At 37.3% G+C, this 11959-nt stretch overlaps 1 protein-coding gene across 1 annotated transcript; it reads right to left on the bottom strand.

Annotated features, from left to right (window-relative positions):
* Positions 1–4723: 4723 nt before the first annotated feature.
* LOC111216536 (perforin-1-like) lies at positions 4724–5990 on the bottom strand. The gene is made up of 3 exons (XM_022738063.1): positions 5832–5990; positions 5640–5733; positions 4724–4936 (listed from the first exon to the last, which is right to left on the bottom strand). Exons 2-3 carry the CDS (start codon positions 5721–5723, stop codon positions 4724–4726), a joined length of 297 nt encoding a protein of 98 aa, XP_022593784.1. The 5' UTR covers positions 5724–5733; positions 5832–5990.
* Between the last annotated feature and the right edge of the window lie 5969 nt (positions 5991–11959).

The following is an 11959-nucleotide window of genomic DNA, read 5'->3' as shown; positions in this document are numbered from 1 at the left end:
GCCGAGGATGTGGCGACACTGTCCAGTCTGCAGGTAACAGCACTTTTATATGGTGGGTCACACGAGGAGTCGTGCACATGGGAGTAGTTCTTGAAATTCTGCACATGTCATGAATACAAGACAAACCACATTTTACACTACATTGAAATTGGCAGAACAAACCATACCTTCATGCCAAGTTCAATTTGTATGAAGCAGCTTGAATTACAACATTTTTCTTCATTGCAAGGAACTTGAAAATTATACTATTTAATCTCCACCCTCAACCATGAGATCTTGTGATTTAAAGTTTTGACATGCATTACATCTGCACTTAGATTTTGAATATCAATTAAAAAAAATTAAAAATTAAAAATACAGTAACATATTTTGTTCTAATTCACAATTCTAGATTTATAGATATAAAAAAACTTTTTTGCATTAATGTGGAAAACAGAAAGTGTCTGGTTACACGTCACAAGTAATAGCCTATCAACGCTGGGGGCTGCTGTGTACAGGGTCACATAAATAAATACAGAAGATCAACAATAGACTGATTTAGTGTAACAAATGAAAGTGCTGAGCCTGTGTGATTGGAAATAAATGAAAGTGTTGAACCTGTGTGATTGGAAATAAATGCAAGTGAAAGCATGTCAGTCATACATAGGCCAGCCTGCAAAACTGTGACAGTGTGTACCTGGTGTGCACGTGTGGAATGGATGGGCCACTTGTAATGACAAACCCTAATTGTCTAGAAGTGGTTTTCAAGAGCCCTTGAGTTAGACATAGAAATGTTTCTGTTCACAGCAGCAGCAGAAGGAAGTCAAGGAGTTTACAATATTGTCAGGATGATGTTAAAATACAATAAAATAAACCTGAGGCTGTGATGATGTTTGCTAATGATCAGTCTCCTGTATTTAATCAATGGAAATTTTGATGGTCCTAAAAGCCGTCCAAAGAAACTGACTCCCAACTACAAATGTGTTCCAGAAAAAAAGTATTAAACTGCGACTAATTCAGTTAAATAAGTTCATGATAAAACACATTCACTTAAAATCATGACAACACCAGTGATCTATTGTGTTTTATCTAATCTTCCTTTTAGTGTTCCCGAATCCTGCTTTACAGATATTAATTCTCATATATTAGTTATATGAACATCAACATTACCGCACTAGATGTAGATTTTCTCTTTTATATTTTAAATGCTACTACTGGGCTATCAATCTAAACTGAACTGGACAAACTTCAGTTATTGCAGAACAGAGCAGCACGATGAGCACTCCTCTTTCAAATGAGAGTACTAGTGATAAGACTACAGATAAAATGCACGCTGGTTTAAAGAAGAAAACTGGATTGCCTAACTTTGTTTAGAAATGTAGTTTTAAAACAACTTCACAATCTGTATTTTTTATGGAAGCAATTTTTTTGGTTGATAAGTGAAAAGTTTGACCTGCTGCTGGTGCTACATGAAAAATGAGGGACCTATAAATATCAATACAATGTCCCTTAACAGGTTAGTGCATCTGGCAAAACTGTGACAGTGTGTAGCTGGTGTGTACCTGTGGAATGAATGGGGCCACGTGTAATGACGTGCAAGACAAATACAAAATTTGGTGCCAATACATACAGTAGAGTAGATGTTGAGATATTTCACTGAATAAGTGAGAAGTCTGATCTACTAGTGGTAATACAGGAAAAGTCTAATTATCAGAGTTTATCCTCTGAGGAGCATGAATGTCTGTACAAAACTTAAAAGACATCCGTCCAATATAGGTGTTGAGATTAGGGGTGTTGTTGCACATTTCTCAGCGCAGTATTTACCTCCGTGTTTTGATGATGAGTCACCCTGATGGATGACTTACATACTTTCACTTTCATTTATTTCCATTCTCACAGGTTTGACACCATTCTTGTTACACTAAATAAGTCTATTGTTGATATTCTATTTTTATTTCACAAAAGAAATTTATGTTTCCACGCCTGGTTTGTCCAGTGTAGCTAATATTTTCGTCTGATCCACCTGAAGGTTGCGTTAACAGGTGTCATAATGATAATAATAATGTTAATAATAATAAAAATAATTTCAAAAATAATAAAAAATATTAACATTAAATTAAGTATGTTTAAGTCTCCTTAAGGAATTACATAAAACCATTTTATTCAAATTTATATATATAAAGAAAAATGAATAAATGAGTCAAATAAGTGCATTTACAGGATAAATTAAACAAACCTTCAGTTAGCTAGAGACGCCAATATGGTGCAAATTCCTTCACCCTTATTTTTCACATACATTAAATAGATGTTGAGCTATTTCACTGAATAAGTAAAACGTCTGATCTGATGTAGTCATTAGAGTTTATCCTCTGAGGAGCATGCATTTCTGAATAAAATTTCAGATCCATCTAGAAAGTCTGGACGTGGTGTCAGTGTTGCTAACATGTCTAAAAACATCCACCGTTTCTGATTAGCAGACTACAGCTCTGGCTCATCTGGTTCTGTCTATAGACATCAACCTGGTGCAAATTCCCTCGCCCATATTTTTTTTTTATCCAATTGTTTTTTTGTTCAGTTTATTTGTCTTTTTCTTGTTGAAACTGATAAAATATTAATACACAATAAAAACTAAAACGTGTAAGCTTCATGGATGTAAATATGTTTAATTCTATAGCCATCATAACATCACAGCAGTAAAACAAGCGACCAAAGCTCTGACACTATTAGCTGCTGTGAACCGAACCATTTCTATGTTTACTTCGAGGGTTCTTAGAAACCACTTCCAGACAATTAAACATTATTTGTCATTACATGTGCTCCATCCATTCCACAAGTGCACACCAGCTATATCTTGTTTTGTCAGAAGGCCCATGTATGACTGACATACTTTCACTTTCATTTCTTTACAGTTACAGGTTAAATCAAAACAAAAAGCAAAACACAAGACACATTATTATTTTCTCTCTAAAATGTATCAGGTTCAGTATTGAGGAATGGCCATGCCTTCTTGTCAAATGCAAGATATTTTATGTTTTGTTCAGTTCAGTGCTGCTTTGCTTTGCAGTCATATGATGTGTTCACATTATCATGGGAAAAACTGCTTTCCTGTGCATCCAACACCGTTTGACTCTCTGACTCATTATGATCTTCTGCTAGCAACAGTAGCATTGTACTAAATGAAGTGGTAAATACTGCGCTGAGAGATATACCCCTTGTTTTACTGTGATGTTAATATGTCTATAGAATGAAATCCTTGAAGCTTACACGTCAGTTTATTTTGTATTAATGTTTTATCACTTCCAACAAGAAAAAGACAAATAAACTTAACAAAAACAATTGGATGAAAAAAATGTGAGTGAGCAAATTTGCACCACATTGACGTCTCTAGACACTGACTGTTCAGCTTTGAGCCAGATGAGCCAGAGCAAGGGCCCTCCTGATTATGTTTCCTGCTTCTTCCAAGTTCCCATTAAATCCTGTCAACCAGACCTTCTGAGCTGAAGCAGTACTAAATGTCTTAGTTTGTGTTAATTTGATTAAACACAACTTTATTTAAGAATATTCTCATACGAAGGAAATGAGAACAGAAATAATGAAACTAGTTTTTCACCAAGGGATCTTCCGCAAGACATGACCAGATAACTATAGCTAACAGGCCTAATGCAGGACTCACCTTAGTTTATATTGTACTTTGATGCTGCAAATGACTGGGGCATCTGAGGAGTTTGCCACTTTAACTAGTTTGTTGTCTAGCCTTCAACATGAAGTGTTGGAAACCACAACCCCATAACTGGGCGTGTCTGTGTTTTGCTTCAGCATCCCTCAGCCGCTGTCATTTTCCAGTGTAAGATCATTTATAGAGCTGTGTTAGTAGTCTTTTGACCACGTGGGGGCAGAATTGCTCCAACACAAGCTGACAAACCAGCAGTGCTGAGGTATTAGTGCCTTCTAAAGTCATTAAACCTCCAAATAAATGATTTTTTTAAGCATGTAGGTGCTGTAGAAACAACACTAACATCGCATTTTAAGTTGATATTGAGAACTTGGACAAAGCAGACAACTGCCCCTGGTCACAGGGTTAGGAACCCCAGAGACCCAAAAAGCCCCAGGTTCACTTTAAATGAAATGGCTGAATTTGAACCATTAAAAAGCAAAATCAATCTTCATCACTGAAGCTTGTGACCCTGGTTTTGTAGAGGGGCGGTGTGTCCGGTTTTATTTTTTATTTTTGGCTGTTTATTTTTATACCATTATTATTTGAATTTGTATTGTGATCATGTGTCGCCTATATATTATTAAATAACATGAACTTGGACTTACTAATACAAATTAGTTTAAAGATCTTTAAAAAATACTTAATATGTTTCAGTGTTTTTATTGGCTTGAGAAAGACAAGACAAATATAGTAACTCTGATAATGCACAGAAGTCAGCAGAAGGATTTCACAGTTTTGACACATGAATTCAGAAAATAATCAAAAGCATCTTTATATGACAAAAGCAGAATCTAAGATTCAAATGTGGCCCCTCCACCCAGTAAACAGGACTACTATCGCTCCAATAATCAAACATGGCTGAACACTAAACTACAACTGAATTTAAGTTGAGAAACACATATGATGCTGAATATAGACTTAAATTACAGAAGTGAATAAGTATTACCAAATCTTTAAAACTGGAAACCGAATGGTGTGACACTCATTTTACTTAAAACCTGTGTGAGCGTGCCACCCAGAATGCATTCCTCAGTACCGAGATGGTTTGTACTGGTGGCACCTGTCTCCGGTCAGGTGGCGGTCGCAGGTGAGAGTGTACAGGATCTCGAAGCCGCCTCTCTTGGCTGGGCAGGTGAATCTGTGTGTCCCCTGCCTCAGGGTCCTTGTACATGACCCCAGACGGTCGTCTCTGCCCCAGTCTTCATCCCAGACTTCAACCTTCAGACCCAAGTGTGTGTCCACCTTCATAAACAAATCAGTGAAAGCTAAATGAAAATAATATCAAAACATACTATATATCCCACAGTCAGTTTACACAACCTTAGATTTATGCATTTTTACAAAATGCTTGTTGCCTTTGTTAAATATGTTTTCACAACTAATCACATCAAACCATGAGACAAACATGGCTAGCTGACATCTGATGTTTCATAAGCGGGAATATACAAAGTACTTTATGAATGAATATTCAGTAACTGAACAGTGTGGAAAGTGGAAAGGCCAAAAGTCCTCACTAAGACCAGGAAAGTGGTTCACATCCCTCCAGTTTTCAGAGCCGACCTTCAGATTATCATGTTAGTTCATACAGCACTGAATGGTTTGGGGTCAGATACATTTCTAATCTGTTGCTCTGTTGTGACCCATCCAGACTCCTCATATCATCTGTGACAGGTCAAAGGAAGCAGCATTCAGTTTCTATGCTCTACAAACCTGGAACAAACTCCCAGAAAACTCTGCCTCAACTCACACTTTTCTGTTTGCTGCTGCATTTTATTAAGTTAGACGTTTTAGCTTCGGTTTTATTATACACTTAAATCCAATTTAACGTAACGTAAAATCACTAAATCTCTCATTTACAAAACAAATTTAATTCCAGTTTTGATTTTGATTTCTTTCACTGTCAGAAATCTGGAAGCTGCTGTGTGAGAAGAAGATTAACACTGACCTTGCCCAGATCATAACGTGCGTTCCAGCGAGGGCTGTTTGATCTGATCATACGGGTCTTGCGGTAGATGGAGCCGTACCACATCTTAGCATATCTGTGAAATGGAAAGGAAAATACCTGTATCAATATTTGTGTTTGATGCATCACATTCACTGTGCCATCTCTCTGTATCTCGACTTGTTCTCTACGCACCCCTCAGTCCTGCCCCATCTATCTCCTTTCAGTCCCCAGGCTCGGACGATGGTCACCACCAGTCTTCCCTTCGAGGCCTGTTTAGGACAGCAGCTGGAATCCAGGTTAGGGTCATGCCAGCCACAGTACGGTTGTGTTGTTGAGCTCTTGATGCCGTGGTCTTTTAAGTACTGCTCTATGGCGAGGCTATCGGCGAACCTTCAGTCCTTATTTTTTGTCGTGTTGGCACAGCTCGTACAGTGGGTTTCAGGGAGTACCGAACAAACATCAGGTGACTCCCTGAGGGGTTTTCAGAGCCAATTTCGGTAGCCCACGGATCGTTCCTGGATGAGTGCAAACTCCCCAACCCAACCTTGCCTCCTAACACCTCTGTGTAATGCCTGTGGAGTCCAGAGCTGAACAAGGAGAATGCCCATGGTTCTGTAGGACTTTGCTGCAGTACTTTTGATGGTAGCAGAACAGTCTTGATCTTCCCCAGCCTACATTGATACCCTGTGGACAAGCAGCTGTGCACTAGATGACAGGAGGGGATTTTAGATGTGTGCTTTTATTGGTACAGAGTGGGTCTACTGGTTTCACATAGTAAATGTGTGGCTCATCTACCGCAGACCCGTATGATCAGATCAAAACAGCCCTCGCTGGAACGCACGTTATGATCTGGGCAAGGTCAGTGTTAATCTTCTTCTCACACAGCAGCTTCCAGATTTCTGACAGTGAAAGAAATCAAAATCAAAACTGGAATTAAATTTGTTTTGTAAATGAGAGATTTAGTGATTTTACGTTACGTTAATTGGATTTAAGTGTATATAAAAACCGAAGCTAAAACGTCTAACTTAATAAAATGCAGCAGCAAACAGAAAAGTGTGAGTTGAGGCAGAGTTTTCGGGAGTTTGTTCCAGGTTTGTAGAGCATAGAAACTGAATGCTGCTTCCTTTGACCTGTCCAGATGATATGAGGAGTCTGGATGGGTCACAACAGAGCAACAGATAGAAATGTATCTGACCCCAAACCATTCAGTGCTGTATGAACTAACATGATAATCTGAAGGTCGGCTCTGAAAACTGGAGGGATGTGAACCACTTTCCTGGTCTTAGTGAGGACTTTTGGCCTTTCCACTTTCCACACTGTTCAGTTACTGAATATTCATTCATAAAGTACTTTGTATATTCCCGCTTATGAAACATCAGATGTCAGCTAGCCATGTTTGTCCATGGTTTGATGTGATTAGTTGTGAAAACATATTTAACAAAGGCAACAAGCATTTTGTAAAAATGCATAAATCTAAGGTTGTGTAAACTGACTGTGAGTATATATAGTATGTTTTGATATTATTTTCATTTAGCTTTCACTGATTTGTTTATGAAGGTGGACACACACTTGGGTCTGAAGGTTGAAGTCTGGGATGAAGACTGGGCAGAGACGACCGTCTGGGGTCATGTACAAGGACCCTGAGGCAGGGGACACACAGATTCACCTGCCCAGCCAAGAGAGGCGGCTTCGAGATCCTGTACACTCTCACCTGCGACCGTCACCTGACCGGAGACAGGTGCCACCAGTACAAACCATCTCCATATGAGAATGCATTCAGTACTGGTGGCAGCTCCTGGCTTGTCTTTAACCATGTGAAATCATTGTGTTTTTTTAATGAATACCCGACACACATAAGTTAAGTAAAATAGTGTCACACCATTCGGTTTTCCAGTTTTAAAGATTTGTAATACTTATTCACTTCTGTAATTTAAGTCTATATTCAGATCATATCGTGTTTCTAACTTAAATTCAGTTGTAGTTTAGAGTGTTCAGCCATGTTTGATATATTGAGCGATAGTAGTCCTGTTTACTGGGTGGAGGGCCACATTTGAATCTTAGATTCTGCTTTTGTCATATAAAGATGCTTTTGATTTATTTCTGAATTCATGTGTCAAAACTGTGAAATCTTTTGCTGACTTCTGTGCATTATCAGAGTTACTAATATTGTCTTTGTCTTTCTCAAGCCAATTAAAAAACTTGAAACAATTAATATTTTATTAAAGACTTCTAATTGTATAGTAAGTCCAAGTGATGTTATTTAATAATATATAGGCGACACATGATCAAAATACAATTCAAAATAATAATGGTATAAAAAATAAACAGCCAAAATAAAAATAAAACCGGACAACCACACGCCCCTCTACAAAACCAGGGGTCACAAGCTTCAGTGATGAAGAATATTTTGCTTTTTAATGGTTCAAATTCAGCCATTTCATTTAAAGTAAACCTGGGGCTTTTTGGGTCCTGGGGTTCCAACCCTGTGACCAGGGGCAGTTGTCTGCTTTGTCCAAAGTTCTCAATATCAACTTACAAGCGATGTTAGTTGTTTGTTCTACAGCACCTACATGCTTAAAAAATCAGTTATATTTGGAGGTTTAATGACTTTAAAGGCACTAATACCTCAGCACTGCTGGTTTGTCAGCTTGTGTTGGAGCAATTCTGCCCCCACGTGGTCAAAAGACTACTAACACAGCTCTATAAATGATCTTACACTGGAAAATGACAGCGGCTGAGTGGATGCTGAAAGCAAAACACAGACACGGCACGTTATGGGGTTGTGGTTCCAACACTTCATGTTGAACGGCTTGACAACAAACAGTTAAAGTGGCAAACTCCTCAGATGCACCCAGTCATTTGCAGCATCAAAGTCAATATAAACTAAGGTGGTCCTGCATATGGCCTTTAGCTATAGTTATCTGGTCATGTCTTGCGGAAGTCCCTTGGTGAAAACTAGTTCATTATTTCTTCTCATTCCTTCGTATGAGAATATCTTAATAAAGTTGTGTTTAATCAAATTAACACAAACTAAGACATTTAGTACTGCTTCAGCTCAGGAGTCTGGTTGACAGGATTTAATGGGAACTTGGAAGAAGCAGGAAAACATAATCAGGAGGGCCCTTGCTCTGGCTCATCTGGCCACTCAAAGACTGAACAGTCAGTGTCTCTAGAGAACGGCAATGTGTGCAAATTTGTACTCCTCACATTTTTTCATCCAATGTTTTTGGTTAAGTTTATTTGTCTCTTTTCTTCGTTGGAAGTATCTAAATATTAAGTACAAAAATAAACTGACGTCTAAATGTAAGCTTCAAGGATTTCATCTATAGACATATTAACATCACAGTTAAACAAAGGGTATATCTCTCAGCTGCAGTATTTACCACCTTCATTTAGTACAATGCTACTGTTGCTAGCAGCAGATCATAATGAGTCAGAAGAGTCAAACGACGTGTGGATGCACAGGAAAGCAGTTTTTCCCATGATAATGTGAACACATCATATGACTGCAAAGCAAAAGCAGCATTGAACCTGAACAAAACATAAAATATCTTGCATTTGATAAGAAGCATGCCATTCCTCAATACTGAACCTGATACATTTTAGAGAGAAAATAATAATGTGTCTTGTGTTTTGCTTTTGTTTTGATTTAACCTGTAACTGTAAAGAAATGAAAGTGAAAGTATGTCAGTCATACATGGGCCTTCTGACAAAACAAATATAGCTGGTGTGCACTTGTGGAATGGATGGAGCACATGTAATGACAAATAATGTTTAATTGTCTGGAAGTGGTTTCTAAGAACCCTCAAGAAACATAGAAATGGTTCGGTTCACAGCAGCTAATAGTGTCAGAGCTTTGGTCGCTTGTTTTACTGCTTGATGTTATGATGGCTATAGAATTAAACATATTTACATCCATGAAGCTTACACGTTTTAGTTTTTATTGTGTAAATTAATATTTTATCAGTTTCAACAAGGAAAAAGACAAATAAACTGAACAAAAAAAAACAATTGGATAAAAAAAAAATATTGGGCGAGGGAATTTGCACCAGGTTGATGCTATAGACAGAACCAGATGAGCCAGAGCTGCAGTCTGCTAATCAGAAACGGTGGATGTTTTTAGACATGTTAGCAACACTGACACCACGTCCAGACTTTCTAGAAGAGATCTGAAATTTTATTCAGAAATGCATGCTCCTCAGAGGATAAACTCTAATGACTACATCAGATCAGACGTTTTACTTATTCAGTTGAAATAGCTCAACATCTATTTGAATGTATGGTGAAAAAATAAGGTGGAAGGAATTTGCACCATAATTGGCGTCTCTAGCTTAACTGAAGGTTTGTTTAATTTATCCTGTAAATGCACTTATTTGACTCATTTATTCATTTTTCTTTATATATATAAATTTGAATAAAATGGTTTTATGTAATTCCTTAAGGAGACTTAAACATACTTAATTTAATGTTAATATTTTTATTATTTTTGAAATTATTTTTATTATTATTAACATTATATTATCATTATGACACCTGTTAACGCAACCTTCAGGTGGATCAGACGAAACATATAGCTACACTGGACAAACCAGGCGTGGAAACATAAATTTCTTTTGTGAAATAAAAATAGAATATCAACAATAGACTTATTTAGTGTAACAAGAATGGTGTCAAACCTGTGAGAATGGAAATAAATGAAAGTGAAAGTATGTAAGTCATCCATCAGGGTGACTCATCATCAAAACACGGAGGTAAATACTGCGCTGAGAAATGTGCAACAACACCCCTAATCTCACACCTATATTGGACGGATGTCTTTAAGTTTTGTACAGAACATTCATGCTCCTCAGAGGATAAACTCTGATAATTAGACTTTTCCTGTATTACCACTAGTAGATCAGACTTCTCACTTATTCAGTGAAATATCTCAACATCTACTCTACTGTATGTATTGGCACCAAATTTTGTATTTGTCTTGCACGTCATTACACGTGGCCCATTCATTCCACAGGTACACACCAGCTACACACTGTCACAGTTTTGCCAGATGCACTAACCTGTTAAGGACATTGTATGATATTTATAGGTCCCCTCATTTTTCATGTAGCACCAGCAGCAGGTCAAATTTCACTTATCAACCAAAAAAATTGCTTCCATAAAAAAATACAAATTGTGAAGTTGTTTAAAACTACATTCTAAACAAAGTTAGGCAATCCAGTTTTCTTCTTGTTAAACCAGCGTGCCATTTTATCTGTAGCTTATCACTAGTACTCTCATTTGAAAGAGGAGTGCTCATCGTGCTGCTCTGTTCTGCCAATACTGAAGTTTGTTCCAGTTCCAGTTTAGATGTGATAGCCCAGTAGTAGCATTTAAACTATAAAAAGAGAAAATCTACAAACTAGTGCGGTAATGTTGATGTTCATATAACTAATATATGGAGAATTAATAATCTGTGTAAAGCAGGATTCGGGAACACTAAAAAGGAAGATTAGATAAAACACAATAAATCACTGGTTGTTGTCATGATTTTAAGTGAAATGTGTTTTATCATGAACTTATTTAACTGAATTAGTCGCAGTTTAATACTTTTTTTCTGGAACACATTTGTAGTTGGGAGTCAGTTTCTTTGGACCGGCTTTTAGGACCATCAAAAATTCCATTGATTAAATACAGGAGACTGATCATATAGCAAACCTCATCACAGCCTCAGGTTTATTTTATTGTAATTAAACATCATCCTGGACAATATTTGTAAAACTCCTTGACTTCCTTCTGCTGCTGCTGTGAAACAGAAACATTTCTATGTCTAACTCAAGGCTCTTGAAAACACCTTCTAGACAATTAGGGTTTGTCATTACAAGTGGCCCATCCATTCCACGCACGTGCCACACCAGGTACACACTGTCACAGTTTTGCAGGCGGCCTATGTATGACTGACATGCTTTCACTTGCATTTATTTCCAATCACACAGGTTCAACACTTTCATTTTTCACATCACACAGGCCTCAGCACTTCATTTGTTACACTAAATCAGTCTATTGTTGATCTTCTGTATTTATTTATGTGACCCTGTACACAGCACCCCCAGCGTTGATAGGCTATTACTTGTGACGGTGTAAACCAGACACTTTCTGTTTTCCACATTAATGCAAAAAAAATTTTTTTTATATCTATAATCTAGAATGTGATTAGAACAAAATATGTTACTGTATTTTTAATTTTTAATTTTTTTTAATTGATATTCAAATCTAAGTGCAGAGGTAATGCATGTCAAAACTTTAAATCACAAAGATCTCATGGTTAGGTATCTCTTCTCTTG

The sequence above is a fragment of the Seriola dumerili genome, unplaced genomic scaffold (genome assembly GCF_002260705.1).
Source record: "Seriola dumerili isolate Sdu_G_001 unplaced genomic scaffold, Sdu_1.0 BDQW01000035.1, whole genome shotgun sequence".
Lineage (NCBI taxonomy): Eukaryota > Metazoa > Chordata > Actinopteri > Carangiformes > Carangidae > Seriola > Seriola dumerili.
The sequence above is the reverse complement of the archived record's forward strand: the minus strand, read 5'-3'. Positions and strand labels throughout refer to the sequence as shown.

What these genes read in the sequence shown, in the direction of transcription:
- LOC111216536 (XM_022738063.1), bottom strand. Translation starts at nt 5,723, where the DNA reads ATGTGGTACGGCTCCATCTACCGCAAGACCCGTATGATCAGATCAAAC. An exon ending in CACGTTATGATCTGGGCAAG is followed by an intron (nt 4,937 to 5,639) that starts GTCAGTGTTAAT and finishes TTGTTTATGAAG; the next exon opens with GTGGACACACACTTGGGTCT.